General features: G+C 44.1%; 1 protein-coding gene across 3 annotated transcripts in view; it reads right to left on the reverse strand.

Annotated features, from left to right (window-relative positions):
- The window catches only part of ALDH1A1 (aldehyde dehydrogenase 1 family member A1), a 41,903-nt gene that overhangs the window by 19,455 nt on the left and 2,834 nt on the right, over positions 1-19,614 (reverse strand). Inside the window, exons 1-3 of one of the 3 annotated variants that reach the window (XM_015412770.1) lie at positions 13,275-13,461; positions 12,496-12,567; positions 1,051-1,155 (exon numbers count right to left, since the gene is read on the reverse strand). In XM_015412770.1, coding sequence (XP_015268256.1) covers positions 1,051-1,155; positions 12,496-12,558 — 168 coding nt within the window. In that variant the 5' untranslated portion in view covers positions 12,559-12,567; positions 13,275-13,461. Of the gene's footprint in view, positions 1-312; positions 414-1,050; positions 1,156-12,495; positions 12,568-13,274; positions 13,462-19,614 lie in introns of those variants that run through there. The other 2 variants (XM_015412769.1, XM_015412771.1) reach the window with 2 other exon arrangements.

The raw sequence follows: 19,614 nt of genomic DNA on the forward strand, positions 1-19,614 counted from the left end.
CTATCCCCTTGTATGTCTCTGATTAGATTAGAATATCTCTTTTTTTCTGTGAACAAACAAATGCAACTGAAAGGCAACATACAATACTTTGTTAGCGCTATTGTATGTACATATTAAAAATACAAAATCTTGTAGCTAAATAGAAGGCTGTGTAATATTGTTTACAAATCTTAGTATAATTTGTTAGATTTGTGCAGGATTTGTGCATTTTGACGGACTATTTGGTTAACATCTCTCATTAATCAATAATGGTTTGAAACCCCGACAAACAGAAAACCAATTCTCGGCAAGGGAAAAACTTAAACCACCTACCTTGTCTCCTTCTTCCACATCACAAATTTTCTCTCCAGTTGCAGGGTTAATAACTGGGAATTTTTTGCCACTTACGGAGTCATGCCATTCATTGTTTATAAATATCTGTACAGAAAAATAAGACAAGAGGAGAAATCATTGTTACTTAACTATTTATCCCATTTGTATAATTTTTCCCCTCAGAAAACATATTTTCTGAAATGAAAATGATACTAAACAACCATGCTCCAGTTGAATGACCTGTTCTAACAGAGTGTTCAAAAATAGGGACAGTACACTACTGCATCCCACAGGTAAACAAATATAGAATTAATCTCAGATTTTGTCTTATATCCACCTTGCTCATGCAGAGATTCATTGCAAATAAAGCCCTTACAACCTAATATATAAACACAGTGAAAATGGAAAACACTATTTTGTGTGCTTATCTATGTGACTCCCGTTCCAGTCCCAATTTTAATGACCATGGAAGGAAGACTTCCAAGAAAGACTCTGCAGAGGAAAGCAACGGCAAACCACCACTGCTTCTCACTTGCCTTAAAAGCCCCTTGCTGTGGTTGCCACAGGTCAGCTCTGACTTGAGGGCACTTTACACACACACACACACACACACACACACACACAGAGAGAGAGAGAGAACGGACTATTTGGTTAACATCTCTCATTAATCAATAATGGTTTGAAACCCCGACAAACAGAAAACCAATTCTCGGCAAGGGAAAAACTTAAACCACCTACCTTGTCTCCTTCTTCCACATCACAAATTTTCTCTCCAGTTGCAGGGTTAATAACTGGGAATTTTTTGCCACTTACGGAGTCATGCCATTCATTGTTTATAAATATCTGTACAGAAAAATAAGACAAGAGGAGAAATCATTGTTACTTAACTATTTATCCCATTTGTATAATTTTTTCCCCTCAGCTCTGACTTGAGGGCACTTTACACACACACACACACACACACACACACACACAGAGAGTCCCCAGCATAACCTTTGGGTGGTCAAAAGAGATCCCTCCATCTATTTGCATCAGAGGAAAAGTTTACTGGATCCAATCCAAGAGTTGAAGTCCTATTAGCTGTAACAGGACTGCAAAGCAGAAGTAAATGATGTATTATGTTGGAAGTTACTAAAACAATTTTCCACCGAGTTTCATCTTTCATTTTCCACAGAATTTCATCTTTCTTTCTCTCATTAACATCCATGGGGCTTATCCAGAAATTCCGGATAGTGCCTCCCATAACTGTTTTACTCCACTTACCCATGTTGCCTTTTATATTGCAAATGCACTATGAAGAGTTATTTTTCTATCCCCCAAAGCATAACTGCCTTTAAACATAATCATAATCACAACATAATCTTAAATATTTTGTGATCTAAACAGCCCAAACATCACAGTGACTTATTCAGTGACAAGAGTAAGACAGTCAAAACCCATTTTAAAATTGCTGGGAAGCCTTTTACATATACAATTTTAACCTTTAAGCAAGCAGAAGGTGCCCACAAATCCCCTTTATATACAAAAGAAGTATTCCAATGCAAAAGTAGTTTCTTTTTTAAATAGATGACACCTTCCCAGAGGGGGTCATGTCCACAGGCAAATTATAGTTACGTTTAGTAAAATTTGGGAGGGTACAACTTTTTTTAATGGGGGAATTGTCTTACACTGAAGGCCGCTTTCCTTTCAAGTAAATGCAGTATCTCCCACATCAATTTATTTATTTATTTTATTCAACTTATATCCTGCCCTCCCCGCATGACAGGCTCAAGGCAGATTACATAAAATTTATAGGGAAACCAATAGCCAGGTCCAGATGTACATTAAAAAACATAAGGACTGAACCATAATCCTGTGCCCGTGTTACTATAAAAAGCAAATTAGGCATGAGCAGGGCTATTTTTGGGCAGGAACGCACAGGAACAGAGTTCCAGCTGGCTTCAGAGTTGGCCACTGCAGCCAAGACCTCTGCGTGCGTTGCTACAGAGGGAAGGCCTGGAGAGCAAACCCCCCCTCAGTGACTCCGAGGTGGGCAGGCCAGGGAGGGCCGGCTTCCCCGGGCTCCCTGCAGTCACGGGGCACCCGAGCAAGCCAAGGGAAGGCAGTTTAAATTGCCTTCCCTTCCCTCCAAGGGCTGGCTTGCCCGGGCTCCCCACAGCTGCAGGGCACCCAGGCAAGCCAAGGGAAGGCAAGGGTGTGTGTGACCTAATATGCTAATGAGCTGCACTGCCAGGGAGTGGCCTATTATGCTAATGAGTTCCTGGGCATGAGTACATAGCAATTGGCATGTGAAATGAAGGAAATCCCTATTTGGCAAGAAGACTGGATCTCAAAAAGAGAGACTTGGAAACAAAAGTAAATATTAATGTAACAGAGACGTATGATGCGAAAATATGTCAAATTCATATCTGTCTGTGATAGAGAAAATTGTGAAACATATGAAACAGACATTTTTTTGAAGTTCTGTTAGCATTTACTTATCACTACTTATTTAGAGTTGACCTGAAGGCTTTGTAGCTAGCATCAACTATTATCTTCTTGTGTCATTATTGTAAATCATAGCTTGGCTATTGTACCGCTGCAAATTGCAACAGTCACTGCAGTGATGATGGTGCCCTGACAAGCCACTGCAAATCACCCGAGTTGGCACACACGATCAGTCATTACGATTTCTCTGGTGTATGGAGTGAACCCCCAGGGTTCTGGTACACAATTGAAAATCTGCATGTTGCACCTTTCAGGCAAAAAGGTGCCTGAAGGACTGCATGTAGCACATTCTCCCCACACATGGTAAAAAGATAACTGAAAAGGTCTTTAGAAACAATGAAATCAAACACAAACACAAAACTATTGGACAATCAAATACCAATTTAAAAACCAAATACAAAGAAGAAAAAGAAAGAAAGAGAGGACTAGGGGAGGATATTCCAAAGTCTAGGCACAGCTCTAGAAAAGGGCTCTGTTCCTTGTTGCCATGTACTTACTAAGTACTGTTTTATCACATCTTTCTACAAGGAGCTCAGGACTGCATATATTGTTCTCCGTTTCCCCATTTTATTGTCACAGCAACTTTGTGTTGTGGGTTACGCTGAGAGAGCGTAACTGCTCAAAGTTACCCAGTTAACTTCATGGCAGAGTGGGGATTTGAACCCAGGTCTCTCAGATGCTAGAACGTTCTAACCCACTATGCCACCCTTGCCCTCACCTTACTTCAAATGGTGGGGTTTTTAGACTGTGAAGAATATTTCCACACACAGACACGTCCATGTAGGCGAGGGTGAGTCTTTGGATATATTAATCTCAGCAATCTTCAAAGTTCAACAGTTGTGTTTTGAATTGCACCTGGAAACCAACTGGCAGCCAGCAGGGTTTTTTTTTTTTTTTTTTTTAAAGCAGAGATAGAAGTTCACTGCAACAAGTCCTGGTTAATTACCTGACTGCTGCTTTCTGGACTGGATACAGTTTCCAGTGGTGATTAAAAGAGCATTGCCTCATTGACAGGAATTGCAGGGGAACCATTCCTGTAATAAGACATTTACTATGATGTTGACCAAATCCCCTGACCAGATGGTTCTAGGGTATGGCATGCAGGCACAAGATCACACTTCTTTAAAGACCCTGCCCCATGTCCCCCCAAGGTGGCTGAAACTGGAACTCATCCAAGCAATTGTAACTAGAGGACACCAAGGCAACTAAAGGTTTCTCCAAGACAGTCGTCAATAGGTTTCTCACTACATGGACAAAGTCTACTAAATGGTATTGCACCAAAGAGTTTGTGGGGCTGTGGGGATATTGTGCTATCCCTGGACAGGCTCTCAGGAGAATGACTGGTGGCAGTGGGCAATTCCATAGCTCACGTGCTCACTTTTTACAACATATGTTCCACAAAGGAAGAAATGTTGCCAGTCAAAACAAGAAGTGAACAAATAAGCCCACAAGCACATGTGTTGCTATCAACAGCTGTTCTGGGCTTGCCTGAACTGGTTCTTTTTGCTTTGGATAAGCAAGAACAAGGATTGAAAAGCAAAACCCAATAAAATGTCCTTAGTTATATTAAATTTGTTAATTGTGGCTTTGGGTTCCCTCTTCAGCATAATTCAGCATGTAGGCTTCCTGTAACTCACAGAGTTTGAATTTAAAAAAAGAGAGAGGGAATCAACAAGAGTTTTGAGCCTAAAAATATTCTGGTATGCATAATCTTTGATCATGCCAAGATCTTTAAGTTGCAGCAGTGCTCATGTGGAGACTTCTGCTGCTCCTCAGCTGCTCTGCCTGATCTACCTTTCAGGATGGCTTTGGTTCTGATGCCACTGAATGGAACATTATAGACTGAGCAAATTCAGTGTCATGGAGGAAAGTGTTCATTTGTCTGTGTGAAACTGAAGTGAGCTTGGGAGAGATAAGAATTCAGATTCCAAAGTCCAAGAGCTACTTCTGCCAAGGAAGGCCAGGGAATGATACCATGGTTTTGCAAGATGTTTTTTCCTCACTCTCAGTAATTCTACTAAATTTTAACCAAGGTGTGGCCAAGAAGTTTGCCTTCATTCATAGAATCCACTCATAAGGAAAATAAATCTGTTACAAAATTACAGTATATGAGAAGCCCAGCACACATTAACATAACAACTCTTTTCTTATACAATTCACTGGCAGGTTCAAGATCTGTCACTGCAAAGCCCTTGTTGCCAAGAGTCTCTCGTAGTACAGCCTGACTTCCCATGGAAAAAAAAAGGTCACATTGTGCAGCAAAATACACTCCAGACCCTCTGGATCTCTGTCTGAAGAACAATGTGGGAGGGCAAGACTAGAGAACCTGACCGTCCATGACCAAAGAATTGTGGGCTATCAAATTATACTCTGTTATTCCGTTTTGGATGACTGTGCACATGAGAGACACACTGACAACACTTGATCTGTGCAGACACAGATCATGTGTGTGCCAGCCCAGAGATTATGTAATAGACGTAATGCTTAGATGAGTATTGGCAAGTTTTTCTCTACTTAGTAAATCATACTTTTTCATTGTCTTTTGCTTTCTCCCCCAAAATGACAAAGACGGAATGGGGGTTTGCAACTGATATTTTAAATGCCAATATGGAGGAGGAAGAAGAGAAGGAACAAGAAGAGATTGGATTTATGCCCCGCCCTTCACTTGGATTCTTAGAGTGGTTTACAATCCCCTTCCTCTCCCCACAACAGACACCCTGTGAGGCAGGTGGGGCTGAGAGAGCTCTGAGAGGACCGCTCTTGAGAGAACAGCTCTGAGAGAACTGTGACTGACCCAAGGTCACCCAGCTGGCTGCATGTGGAGGAGTGGGGAATCAAATCTGCTTCTCCAGATCAGAGCCTGCCACTTTAGAGTGAGAGGCTGTGGCTCAGTGGTAGAGCATCTGCTTGGCATGCAGAAGATTTCAGCTTCAGTCCCTGGCATCTCCAGCTAGAAAGGATCGGGTAGTGGCTGTGTGAAAGAGCTCAACTTGAAACTTTGGACAGCCACTGCCCTTCTGAGTAGACAATACTGATCTTGATATATCTATGGTCCAATTCAGCATAAGGCACGTGAACGTTCACATGAATCAAACATTCACAGGATAACATGATAAGTTAAATAATAATTATTTCAAATCTGAGCACACCCAAGTAAAATATTTACCAGGACATGTATTTCAAAGGCACTGCATTCCTTATCTGCCAGGGTTTTTTCTAGTAAGGGTTTTCATTTACTCTTAGTTTGATGGAAGGAATGCAGGATCAAGCCACAATTGAGGATACCCTTAGTCTAACCTACAATCCATTTAAGTGAGGACATTTGGAGAAGGTAAGTTAGGCCAGTTCTTGCATCCAAATTGGCTGCATGGCGGCGGCTGGACTGGTCCATGTCAACTTTATTACAGAGTGAAATGGTCATGTAATTATTCCACTGTGCTTGTGATCCACCAACCCAAGCAAATGCCCACAAACAATGGTATAAAATTGCCTTGGAAGGTAAAATTAGGGCTTATCAGTAACTGGCATGTCATTAACAATGGATAGTTGACTGTGTCCTGATCCAAGACATGCAAACAGCAACAATCTACAGTGATTTATGACACAGTGAGCAGAGGTAGGAAAGGCCTGAAACACTAACGGTAGCACTGATTACAACCTGCCTTGTTATTTGCCCTCTCTGTGCTCAAATTCTGCAGGCTCCATGGCTCACCATGTTAGAAGCAAAGCCACTCCAAGAAATAGCCTTGGAAGCAGGTACTGTGAGCTGCATATATATGCTATGTGTATTACCATGACATTTGCTTAATTGGTGGTACTCTTGCCCAAAACATTGACTGGCACTTATGTCTAGGAACTGGATTTGTACATCCTATATTGATATTCACAAAAGTTTCTGATACCAAATCAGTGTGATTTAATAAAAAATCTGTCTCATAGCTGTCTCATATGTCCCAAGGAACTTGCAGAAGACAAACTCATCCCTGAAAAGTACAATGTGAGACTCTCCCATGTTCCTACCAGGGTATGCTCATCAGCAGTATTCTCCTTTGTCTTTTGCTCTACTTGGCCGCTGTTTGTTTTGGGTGCCTTGCCCTTTTGATAACTGTGAAAGGCAAGGAACGTATTCAAGGCTCATGTTATTAAGCTGAGAGCCACAGAGTGATTCAGTGAAAATTATATTCTAGTCGCTACTATCTATATATCTAATAGCAAAGGGGAGGGGGAGGCTTGGCGGGCCGAGCTGAGGCCTCACCGCTGTTACTGTGGGGGGGGGGAGGTTTTGTGTGCCTGGCAGCTTTGAGCCTCATGGGCCTCGCCATCGGGGCCAGGAAGGGGTGGGTAGAAGGCTTACCTGCGGTAAGTAAGTAAGGGGAGGAAGGGGGAAGGAGAAAGGTTGGCGGGCTGGCCTCACTGCCGCCACTGGGGGTGGAGGGAGGGAGACAGGGAGGGAGAAGGATGGGCTCACCTGCTGCCGCTTCTCAGGCCGGGAGCTGTGGGGAATACTTCCCCCCCACGAGTATTGCAGGTCCCGCCTCTTGTTTCTCCATATTTGTGACACATGTTTGTATATGCGTTTATTACATAGAAAGATATGTCAAGACATAGACAGATCGATGACTTGGTATAGAGTGGTGAAATCATAAGTATTCTTAGCAATATAAAAAGTTAAGATTTGTGGGAGAAAGGCTCAAGATGTTTGGGGAGAGTACCTGTCCAGATGTCTGTCTTATCATGTAACTGCAGATTATGCTTTACTATTACTTCTCCTAGGCTGTTTCCACATGGAAATGGAGCATCCATATGGTGGGTTTTCCTGCACTTCCCCTGCTCCAACCCCCTGCCCCCCTCCACTGTCACTTCTGTCCTCTCTGCACTATCAAAGGGGCTTCCTTTTGTCTTAATTGGGAATAGAGATATTGAGCAATATGTCAATTACCAGTTAAGAAAACAGACTGAAAAAACCCTCTGGTGGAAAAGGGGGGGATAATGGGCACAGAGGGGCTGGAGCAGGGTATGGGCACCAATGCGGGCAGGACCACATGATATCCCCCCTGCTTTGCTACAACTTTTTTTTTTTTGAAAGACTGTAGTCAAAGGTTTAGAAAAGTTTGCAGTAAACTGAGAGAAAACCTGGAAGGTTAACGAAAGCATCATGATGCCTTGTGGAAATTCCGAACAAACCCCAGTTCATTTTCTGACATGGAAGTGATCCTAGTTACTGACACAACTCACATCTCCCTCCTCATGTTACTTTCTCAGGGTGAACTCTTGGTACCAATGGAAAAAGATGCACTGAAACTGGGGCAACCTTCAGATATCCACTAGAGTACAGGATGTCTTTGGGAAACCATGTCACTGCAAGGGTTGGTTTAAAAGCTCCTTGAATCAAAGTCAGGGGGAAATTATGCTTGGATGCACCAGAATATTTCTGTGGACAGAAGATTTCCACTTGCTGATGCTGAGCATGACTTTCTCGCTTTCCTTTTATATGGCAGCCCAAAATATCCCCTGAAATGTTGCTACTTGGGGACAGACCCCCCAAGAACCACATTTCGGGGTCATTTGGGGCAGCTGTGGAGGAAGGGAGTGAGACACTCACAGTCCATGCCTGGAAATCCTTCTGTCTACAGAAATGCTCTGGTGCATCCAAGTCAACGATTGTTAGCTGGCAACAAAGACATATTGGTTTATTTTGCAGGTGCATAGGGAATGTTCAGCTGATTAAGTATTTGGACAGAGGTCAGTGAAGAAGGGTTCAAATAGTCCCCAACATGGTCCCAGTGGGTGCCATGGAGCTCGCCAATACCATTCCTGGTGCGCACTAAGGGTTTTCAGAAAGTGGTCAGGGCCAGGGGAGGTTTTTGCCCAGCAAGACTTCTGACTGGCTACCGGACATTTAAAGGATCTGTACAGCCAATCAAAATGTTGCTACTAGCATTACAAAGTGACCTTCACTGGGTGACTGAAGATAAGCTGAAGCAGCCATTTTGTGGCTGTATCCACCACATGTCTCGGAATTCCAAAGGTGTCCACAGGCTCAAAATGGCTGGGGATCCCTAGTTTATTTTTGTACAAAAAAAGTTTGTTTTTTTCTTCTTCAGTGGCAATTTCATTTTCCCTCTGCAAACTAAACATACCAGTAAGAGCCTTATTCCCATGATTCTAGCATATACTTTCTGGAGCAACTGATGTATTTCAGGATCAAGGGAGTTCAAGCCATCAGCTACATGCTGCAGTTTCTGCAACTTGTTAAATATTGCCAGGTTCTCCTCCCAGTTCAGCCACCCTTGAGGAAATACAAACACTGAAATCATGGCTGTGGGATGAAAGGCCACTGAAGTGGATCCTGCTGTGGGGTGATTACAGGTGTGGACAAAGTGGGAAATTTGAGGGGGGGGATTATTAATCTTTAATGTTAGAAGACTTTCAGTTATACAAGTTGAAAATGAAGATAAAATGTAGATTTCCATATCAATGCTTTAGACTTTTCTTTTTGCTTTAATAACATCCCAGAAGATAATTCCCTGTTTTTGCCTTACTTTGCTTGAGAAACAGCATGCATTTGGGACACAATCCAGACGAAGTTAAACAAATTTAAATCCAAATGATTTATCCCGTGAAACTAATGAGATTTAAAAGTGTTCAGCTTTGGCTTTAACTGACCTTAGGAAAACTGGCCTGACATGTCTTTGTTCTTTTAACCATTTAGTATACAGAAATCAGTTGGTGAAACTTTTCCCAACCTAAACATTATTCCCTGCCAGTGTCTGCATGTAACTGTACTGACTATAGGCATAACTACAGTGGTCAGTTAGAAAGCTGACAAGACTACATTGGTTCACTGGTGCCCTTTGCTTCTTACCACAGTATGTAGATACCTACGTTCTTTAAAATGATAAGCAAAGGGTCTGTGTAATGCACATATTAATTGTACTAATTTCTCTTTCTCTCAGCACATGAAAACCTCAGAGGGCAAAAAGTTCAAATGAGGTTGCTAGGTATCTGTTCAAAGTGCAGAGATATCTACAGAAAACTGCAATACAAAAGGAACTGAGAAGAAAAAGACTAGAAGAAGAAGAGATTGGATTTATACCCTGACTACCCGAAGGAGTCTCATAGCGGCTTACAAACTCCTTTCCCTTCCCCTCCCCACAACAGATACTCTGTGAGGTAGGTGGGGCTGAGAGAGCTCTGACAGAAACTGCTCTTTTTCAAGAACAGCTGTGCCAGAACCAAGGTCATCCAGCAGGTGCAAGTGGAGGAGCGGGGAATCAAACCCGGTTCTCCCAGATTAGAGTCCGCACACTTAACCATTACACTAAACTAGTTTAAGGGTTAGCTAACAGTCTATTTCACCTGCTTCTTCTCACACCTCCACTGAAAGAATCTGCAACAGCACTTTTGCTTGTAATGCAGGCTCATTTGCAGAGTTTACATGTTTCGCTGTCCTAAATATCTCGCTATGCGCAATGTTTTGATCCGCCCACTTCTCCCTGTGCAGAGAGATTTTCTGGATAGGGATTTAAATTTCTTTCTAGCAGACAAGAGTCCAGCAATAACACTATCTGTTGCTGAATTTTTGACTTATGTATGGAAGTCAAGAGTAGTACTTTGTAAATCTCGTAAACCATGTTAGGATTGCTTTGTATTTTAAGATAATGGGAATATTGGTTGTCGTTGTTTTAGTACTATTCCTTAAATTTTGCCTTTGTTCTGGTTATCTGTGTTATGCCAATAAAGGTTTCTGTTCTGTTACATTGCTTAGCAGGATATATATAGGTTTATTAGGATACACACACACACACCAACAGTGAGAACAGGGCTATTTTTAATTTAAGAGCCCCCTCCAGTATATGCATGGACCAGTCCTGTATACACACTGTCTTCCATCAACACAAATTGTTCAAAGTATCTAATGAGACAGTGGATGAAGCTGCATATTCCCCCCTTCATTCAAGACCGGAAAATGCATTCCCATTCCACACTTGGAGTGCAAATGAAGATTACTTTAGGTGCTTTGCATCCAGATAGACATTTGCAATTGAGCTGACCCCTTTTCAGGAGTCACATTTCTGGTGGTCCTCTCTTGTATAGCGGGAGAGTGTGCTATGTGCAATCCTCTTGGTATGCACGATCACCATTTTATGTGACATGGACAATGTGTAGATTTTTCAGCTTTGCTCCTTATAAATGTGTATCCTTAAACATCCCCCCCCCCGCATTTCTGGTACCATGCAGCTGGAAAACATGCATGTTCCGTATTTACCACAGAATGGCACTCATGCATACTAGGAGGATTGCATAGCTTGCTATCCTGCTACACGAGGTAAGAATGCCAGAAACAACACCTAGAAATGGCTCTAGCAAGAGAACGATGAACTGAACCCTATCAGATTTTGCGCAGTCCCCCTTCTCACTGCTGTCCCTATCCCATGTAGCTTTTCACCAATGGAAAAGCTGCGAAGATCCAACCCAATATAGGGAAGCCTACAGCTGCACACCGATCTCACCTGGATGACTGGGCCACTCTGTAATAAATTCAGAAGAGGCACCAACTTTTTCTAAAATAGTGTCATAAAAAGTATGGAACACATAAATATAATCCATGTTAGCCTCCCTGTAGTAAATGATACCTAACTGGTTTAAATGCAGCTGCTTAAAAGAGTTTGTGGATCAGGTTAGAAAGTGATTTATAGAGTGAAGCCAAAAGGCATGGTTTCAAGTTAAAGTCTATAAAACCCAGCCTCATGAGCCTAAGCATGCTTAACTGGAGTGAAATTCTCTTAATTTCAGTCTTGACACAGGAGTACAAATCAACCCCAAGTCCTTCAGCTTAACTAGACTGAGGTTAGGCGCTCCAGCCAAGGACACCTTTCTGTCTCCCTCCCTTGCCTAGTATGTGAGGTCTTTTTCTAAACAAAGAACAAACCCCCAAATAAGAACAGATTGGAAGCCTATGGGCAGGGACAATTCATCTCCTACTGCTGCAAAATGTGCCTAATTTGTTTAAATGCACATAATCACGAATATATGCACTTAACTGGAAGCAAACTGCCACCGATTTAATTGGAGTCTATTTATCTTCAAGGAAAATTGCTGGGAACAAGGAGTAAATACATGTCAAATTCACATTCACTATTAGCATGCTGTGTATATTGCTCGCAGGCCAGCATTAGTGCTCTCTGGTACCCCCCAGCTCTTCAAGATGCTTTTGTCAACTAACTTTGGGGTTTGTCTGGATTTCCATGTAATTTCCAGCTGGATCCTCTTCAAGACCGGCTTCAGGTAAGTTCTCCTTTAAGTGCAACCCAATGCACGGCCACTTGGGAGTAAGCACCACTGAATTCAAAGGGACTTACTCCTGAGTAAACATGAATGGGATGTTCATAAGTGCATTTAGGAGTACAGCTGATAATGTATGCTTAGAACCAAAAGGCCTAAGATGCTTTTGTTACATCTTTACATTCGCTTGGTCATGCAAGAGCAACTGCAATGTCTACTGAGTTCTAGTAAGGATCAGAATACAGGATCAACAACAGTGGCATGCAGACGACAACAGAGGAGAACATTTGTCAGCCAGTCTCAAGCAGGAGCTACAGGCTTATACAGAACAACAGCAGCAACTAGTGCAACATCATAACCTTTACTATTATCGGTACTTGAGGAAAGTTGACCAACATAAACACCACTTACCTTGGTGTATTTAATCTTCAGATCAGTCAGGGGTGCAGGCAAAGACGGTTTTTCGGCTGACATGTTTTGTGCCTGGAAAGCAGGTGAAAGGAGGTTTCAGAAAAGTTCAGTGGTTTTTGCCCTGACTGAGTGCTTAGATTTAATTGTGCCTTTTTATCTGAACAGGCTATAGTATATTTGCATGCAAGGCTGTGATTGGATGAACAAACACATAGCAAGAAAAAAAAAAGTACAACTGATGCATTGAACTAAAAAAGTAGGCTGTGTGCTCAGAGGTAAAAGTCTGTAGAAGCTTACAGCTTGAAGTTCGCAAATAACCGCTTGCTTTGGTAACCCCCCCCCCCAAGTTAGGAGGAGGCAGAACGAACAGGAGCTCACAAGTGAACTTGGAACTTCAGAGATAAACACAAACGTGCTGCTTCTGGATGTCACCTAACACCCCTCTACTTATATTAACTGCATGGCAGTCAAAAGCGTAACAATTTTTGTTTCTTGTCAGGGTGATAAGGTGATAAAAAAGAGTGGTATTAAAGGTGTTAAACCATTGCTGGAGGGGGAGGTCAGGAGCTGCACCCCCTTGGGAAAATGTCTGATGACTCACTGTACGTAGCATCAAAAACAATAAAGAATCTTGTGGCACCTTAAAAACTATCAGTTTAATGAAAGTATAAACATCCCTTGTAACAATCAGATTTATGAATCGTCACCCTCAGAGCAGCAGCTGTTTCGTATGCAGCAAGAATTGTACATTACTCGGCTAAGGCTACACTCCTGCATACCTTTACTGGGGAGTAAACTCCACTGAAGTCAAATAGATTTACTTCCAATTTACTGCTCAGGCTGTATGTTCTGCAAACCTTAAAAGAAAGGAAGATAGCAATGCCTTCTGTTTTGCTCTCTCATCTGCAGGACAGGCAAAAATTCAGCAGGTGCTGCCTTTCCTGGGCACACAAAGCCCATTAAATTCTTGCTCTTTAAAAACCTCTGAATGAAGACTGATAATCCTACAGCACGGAACACATGCAACGCGTGGTAAAACTCTGCAATATCAGTTCAGGTGGGTAGCTGTACTGGTCTGAAGCAGCAGAACAAAGTCTGAGTCCAGCTCAAACTTTGTTCTGAAATATCAGTATGGCTTTAAGTCCTTAGCTTTGCCCTTTAGTCCTGCTGATTGCAACACAGCTTGGCACAGAATTGTTTGCCTTATGAAACATTTGGCTTGTGGCCCTGCAGTTTCTTTAACATTTGTTCTCTATTGTATCTTGCTGCAATAATGTAGACAGATGCACCCATTATGCTGTGTGTGTGTGTGTGTTTGCAATAATGTAGACAGATGCATCCATTATGCTGTGTGTGTGTGTGCACTAGAATAACCTCTTGCTAACACTGAATCGGGAGTGTATTCATGACTACTTCCCCCTCCACAAAGACACACATATGGGCTGTATCCAGTGCTCTTCTGTTACTGCATGCAATTAGAAAACAGAATGGTCTCTGTAGCACAGGGCCGGCTTGCTCACTAGGCGAACTAGGTGTTCGCCTAGAGTGCGCCGGCCCTTAGGGGCACCAAACTGTACCCACCCACCGCACCAAAAGCCTGGGTCAGGGACACTATGACCCCCCTTTCCCTCCCCTCCCGCCTGGCCTGCTGGTCTGCACGGCGTGGTGCTCTGGCTTCCCCGCCCGTCCGCCCATCTGCCCGTCCGCCTGCCTCTAGCTCAGCCGCCCAGCGGCACGCCGCCCCGTGCCTCATTGTCAGCCCAGGGAGGGGGCTATTTTAAGGCTGCGGGGTGTGGGTTGGCTGCCGCTGGAAGCTGGCCAGGCTTGAGCTGGGTGCGCTCCAGATTGGTGCTGCACAGCGGCGGTGGCTGGGGGCGGGTGGATGGTTGCCTCTAAAGAGAATTGGGGGGGGCAAGGGAGGAATCCCTTCCCCACCTCCTGCTGTGCCCTCTGCCCTCCCTCCCTGCCTTTCTCCCAGTCTGGAGTGTCATCATGGAAACTTCTTCATGGGTGCATGTAGAGGCACGTGGCGGTGGCGGGTCCCCAAGGTGTGGGGGGGCACAAGGCAACCTCGCCTGGGGGCGCACGCTAGTTTCGCCTAGGGCACAGAAAAACCTCGGGCTGGCCCTGCTGTAGCATACGCACCTTCCAAAATCACTCCTTTCTATGAACTCATTAAAGTCTGCAGAGCCAGAGTTCTGTTTGCAAGGAAAGACTGTGCTTCACTCTAACACTGCCAACTTTTAAAACTTTGCAGCTATGTCTTTAACAGCCACCTACTCTTCAGAAATTATAGTTCTCTTGGTGCACAGAAAAATGGGGGAAAGTGTCACTTGTTTAAGTGTTTTGAAAGGACAGGGTTAGGGCTAGTAAAAATGGCAGCCCATCTGGTATGGGGAAAAGCCACAGCTCTAGGATTCCTAGGGAGTTCTGACGTTGCTGGATTTTCCCCAGAAGTGAAGTCAGCCTGAAAACCATTATTTGTAGGGGCTTAGTCTACACAGAGCCATGTTACAAGTTTAGAAGAGAAATACTTCTCTCTTTATTTGAGAAGTACACTTTTGGATAGAAAAGAGTAGGAGCAGGATACAGTATTAACTTACTGTCTGAGGATGGAAGCAGATGGTAAGAGGGCCATCTGCCTTATGGTGCCAAGAGGACAGTATGTTGTCCCTCTTGGTGCATACAGGGAGAGAGTTCATCTTCAACTGAGCGAGAACAGAAGGCAGGAAATTGTCCCTGAGAACACAATCTACGGCCCTGTTCATACAAGGCGGTTTGGGCCGGGAGGGGGATGGAACGGGGGCGGAGCAAACGGGCGTGATCCCACGGCAACATCTGGGAATCATTGCCTGCCCGTCCCAGATCTGTCCTAACCTCAGATAATGTGCACTAAAAAAGAACCACCTACCTAGGTGGTTGTATCCAGTACAGCGCCTCAAGCTGGGCCGTGGGATCGGCCGGTGCGTCCTTGCGCCGGCGCATCCCGGCCCCCGGCTGTACTGTGCATGCAGACTCCCCCTCCCATCCGACTCTTCCTCCCCGGCATCTGATCGTGCCGGGGAGTTATTTATTCATTTGATTTTTACTCCGCCCTTCCCGCTGAGGCAGGCTCAGCTTTCTAGTCTCTCTTGCCACAAAGTCTGGAGCCTGAGGCAGGGATATCGCACCTGGAACTTCCAACACTTAGCAGCCCTAGTGGAAAAGCATCTGTTTTGCATGCAGAGGGTCCCTGGTTCAACTAACAGCAACACCCGTTAAAATGATTAGGTAGTAAATAATGTGAAATACCTCTACAGAGATTCTGAGATAGGGTTTATACTTTCACAACCTAGATAAAAAAGTGCTGTCTCTTTAATAAGGTCTCAATGGGCTGTTATCTACCTTTATGCCATAAAAAGCTTCAGTTGCCTATTTCCACTCAATAAGTCTTTATTAATAGGCCAGGATCCCCCCCCCTTCAGTCGACTAACAACCCTGCACAGGAAAGTTGCTACCAGTCAGAATAGACAATACTAATCCTGATAGACCAATGGCCTGACTCAATATAAAGCAGCCACATATGTAACCTGGAAATTCTGACTTCACATTCCAGATGTGAAGGGATTGTTGTAATTAATGAGGTAAATAAAAATACTCTGCATGTCCCTGCAGGACTGATGCAAGCCACCACTGGCCAGCTCTCGGCAGCCATCGACGAGATCGCTCCCCGACGCCCTCTGCGCCCTCGCTCTAAGTGGGCTCCTTGGTTTACCCAAGAGTTGCGGCTGATGAAATGAGGGCTCAGACGACTAGAGAGATGGTGGTAGCATGATCATGATGAAGCAACAAGAGCATCTTATAGGACGTTTATGAGATCCTATGAGATGGCAGTCAAAGCCGCGAAGAGAGAGTTCTACACGGACACGGTTGCGTCTGCTAGCTCACGCCCAGCACAATTGTTTAGAGCTATTCGGTCATTAACAGATCTGCCACAGGGCAGACCAAATGCTAGGGAATTGGATATTGGCTGTGAGGCTTTTGTGAGCTATTTTGCAGATAGTCCTGTTGCTCTGCTGCGATCTCCCCACCACAGTTGAGACAGTGAGTGAGCTCGAGACTCCATACATGTCTTCTGGTTCTATTCTGGATTATTTCAGTCCACTCAGCCTTGAGGAAGTCAACAGATTGCTCTCAATGGTATGCCCAGCCTTGATCCGTGCCCTTCATGGCTCTTAAAAGCTGGCCATGAGGGGTTTTGAGGGGCCCTCACGGATATTATCAACAAGTCCCTTGCTGAGGTACTGTTCCCGGGGGCACTCAAGGAAACGATGGTCCACCCTCTCTTGAAAAAAACATCCTTGGACCGGCCAAATTGGCCAACTATTAGCCGGTTTCCAATTTGCCCTTTTTGGAAAAATTACTCGAGAAGTGGTGGTGATTCAGTTGCAGAGCTTTATGGATGACACTTCCATGCTAGACCCGTTCCAGTATGGCTTTTGACCAGGCCATGGGATGGAGACGCCACTGGTCGCCCTCACAGATGACCTCCAGAGGCATCTGGATCAGGTCGGCACGGTGGTACTGTTGTTGTTGGACCTGTTGGCAGCATTTGACATGGTCGACCATCAGTTACTGATCCACCGCCTCGACGACACTGGGATTCAGGGGCTTGCCCTGCGATGGCTTGTTTCCTTTCTCAAAGGTCGGGGACAGAGGGTGGTGTTAGGGGAGCAGACATCCCAGAGGTACCCACTGGTTTGTGGGGTTCTCCGGGGGTGGTGCTATCCCCGATGTTATTTAACATTTACAATTGCCCCCTTGCCCAGAGGCATAGGCTAGGGTGTCACCAATATGCAGATGACACCCAGCTATATCTGTTGTTGGGCAGCCAGTCCAACTCTACCCCAGATAACCTGGATTGGGCACTTCAGGACATGGCGGGCTGGCTTAGACTGAGCCAATTGAAATTGAATCCAATGAAGACGGAGGTCCTGTGCCTGAGTCGGAGCGGGCCGGGGGTAGGGATCCCACTATCGACTTTCAATGGGGCACCACTGATGCCAGTGTTGAGAGTCAGGAGCTTGGGAGTGCTCTTGGCTGCCGCCTTAACAATGGAGGCCCAAGTAGCAGCCACTGCCAAGGCAGCCTTTTACCATCTATGGCTGATAGGCAGTTGGTTCCCTTCCTCAAACGCAATGACCTTGCAACAGTGATTCATATTATGGTCACCTCGAGATTGGACTACTGCAATGCTCTCTACATGCGGCTGCCCTTGTCCCAAATCTGGAAGTTGCAGCTAGTGCAAATGCAGCAGCCCGGCTGTTGATGGGTCTCTCTATACGAGATCACATCCAGCCTGTGCTGAAGGCACTGCACTGGCTGCCAATAGCATACCGGATTCACTTCAAGGTGCTGGTCTTGACCTTTAAAGCCCTATATGGTCGGGGGCCTGTCTACCTGATGGACTGCCTTTCCCCATATTTCCCCCAGAGAGCACTGAGGTCACGGTTGCAAAATTGCTTGACTCTCCCTGGTCTGAAAGATGCCAGATTGGCCATCACCAGAGTTAGGGCCTTCTCAGTGGTGGCTCCACACTGGTGGAACGAGCTCCTGGAAGATATCAGGGCCCTGTGGGACCTTTTACAGTTCTGCAGGGCCTGTAAAATGAAGCTCTTCCACCAGGCCTTTGATTAGGAGCCGGCACTGATGAATAAGCTATTGGAAACTGAACATGTTACGGCCCTCATGTTACAACTTTGGATACTGGCCTTCCTACACTGGACCATTTTATGGCACCATCTGCACATACTAGCACCTCATGTAAAATGTTGTTTATGTGAATTTTTATTATATTTTAACTTGTTGTATGCCGCCTTGAGCCAGCTTGCCCCGGCAAGGTGGGATATAAATCAAAACTAATAAATAAATAAATAAATATAGACAACTACAATGATCTCTTGCTGGACAGCACAAAGCTCCTGCTGAGTTTATGACCTGCTGTGTATCATGTGAAATTGGCAGTTTTGTGAAACATTCACTATGAGGGACTCATGTTCATAGCCCATATATTTTGCAGTCCTGTTTGTACAGGGGGTACACGTTGTAGCAATCTTGCTGAAGCTGGGTACAAGAGGATGAATCAATAAAATTAGATGTATTGTGTGATATAACACCTAGACCCAAATCAATATATCCAATCCTCAAAGTGGCCAATCTGTGGATATTTTAATCCAGAGACTGAAGACATGAACAGACAGGACAGATTTTTCTACAAACCTGAAAAAGCCTCAGGTCTGCAGGAAAATCTGAAAACTAAAAATAATACAATGGAGGATTAACCCCCTCCAAATGACAGAAGCAGCACCTGTAGTTTTAAGAAATAAATGCCTTCAGTATCGCCCAAATGGATTGCCTACATAGAGAAGAAAATAATTACAATGGGACTATCCATGGATTCTCTGTATATGCTTCCTTTTACAATTGCATATCAGTTAATCAAACATAGAATCCTGGATACTGGAATACAAAAACTAGTCAGTAATGCAAATAAATCCTGCTCCCCCTTGAATTTTGAAATTCTTCCAATTATTGACCATCTGCCTTCTTATTTATCACCCCTCCATGCCCCACAATTGTGCAGAGCATTTGCACTTGCTAGATGCAATACTATTCCATCTGCTGTCAATTAAGGTAGATATAATGGGATTCCATAGTCAGCAAGACTCTGTGCATGTAATCTAATTCAAGTTGATTCAGTCTTCCATATTCTCTTATACTGTTCCCAATATGATGATATACATCTTACCCTTTTAGATCCAATTTTACTTAACATGATACGCTCGGATGCTTTGAAGGTGCGGCATCTCCTGAATAATTCCTCATCCAAAATAACTGAAAAGGTAGCCCTGTTTCGAAGTTTGGTAACTAAGGATTGATTGCACAATGTATAGATACATATGATTGACTCATTTTTCCTTTATTTGTTTTTGCTTCTCCCTGTAACCTAATATATGCCAATAAAGGTCTGTGTGAGTGTAAGTGTAAGCCTTCATTGGTCTTTGCTAGGCAATAACAACAGTGTTGCCAGCCTTCCAGCCTTGGTTTCTGTCAATAAAAGGGGAGGGGAGGGAAAGCGCC

Source organism: Gekko japonicus, unplaced genomic scaffold (genome assembly GCF_001447785.1).
Source record: "Gekko japonicus isolate JY-2015 unplaced genomic scaffold, Gekko_japonicus_V1.1 scaffold705, whole genome shotgun sequence".
NCBI lineage: Eukaryota > Metazoa > Chordata > Lepidosauria > Squamata > Gekkonidae > Gekko > Gekko japonicus.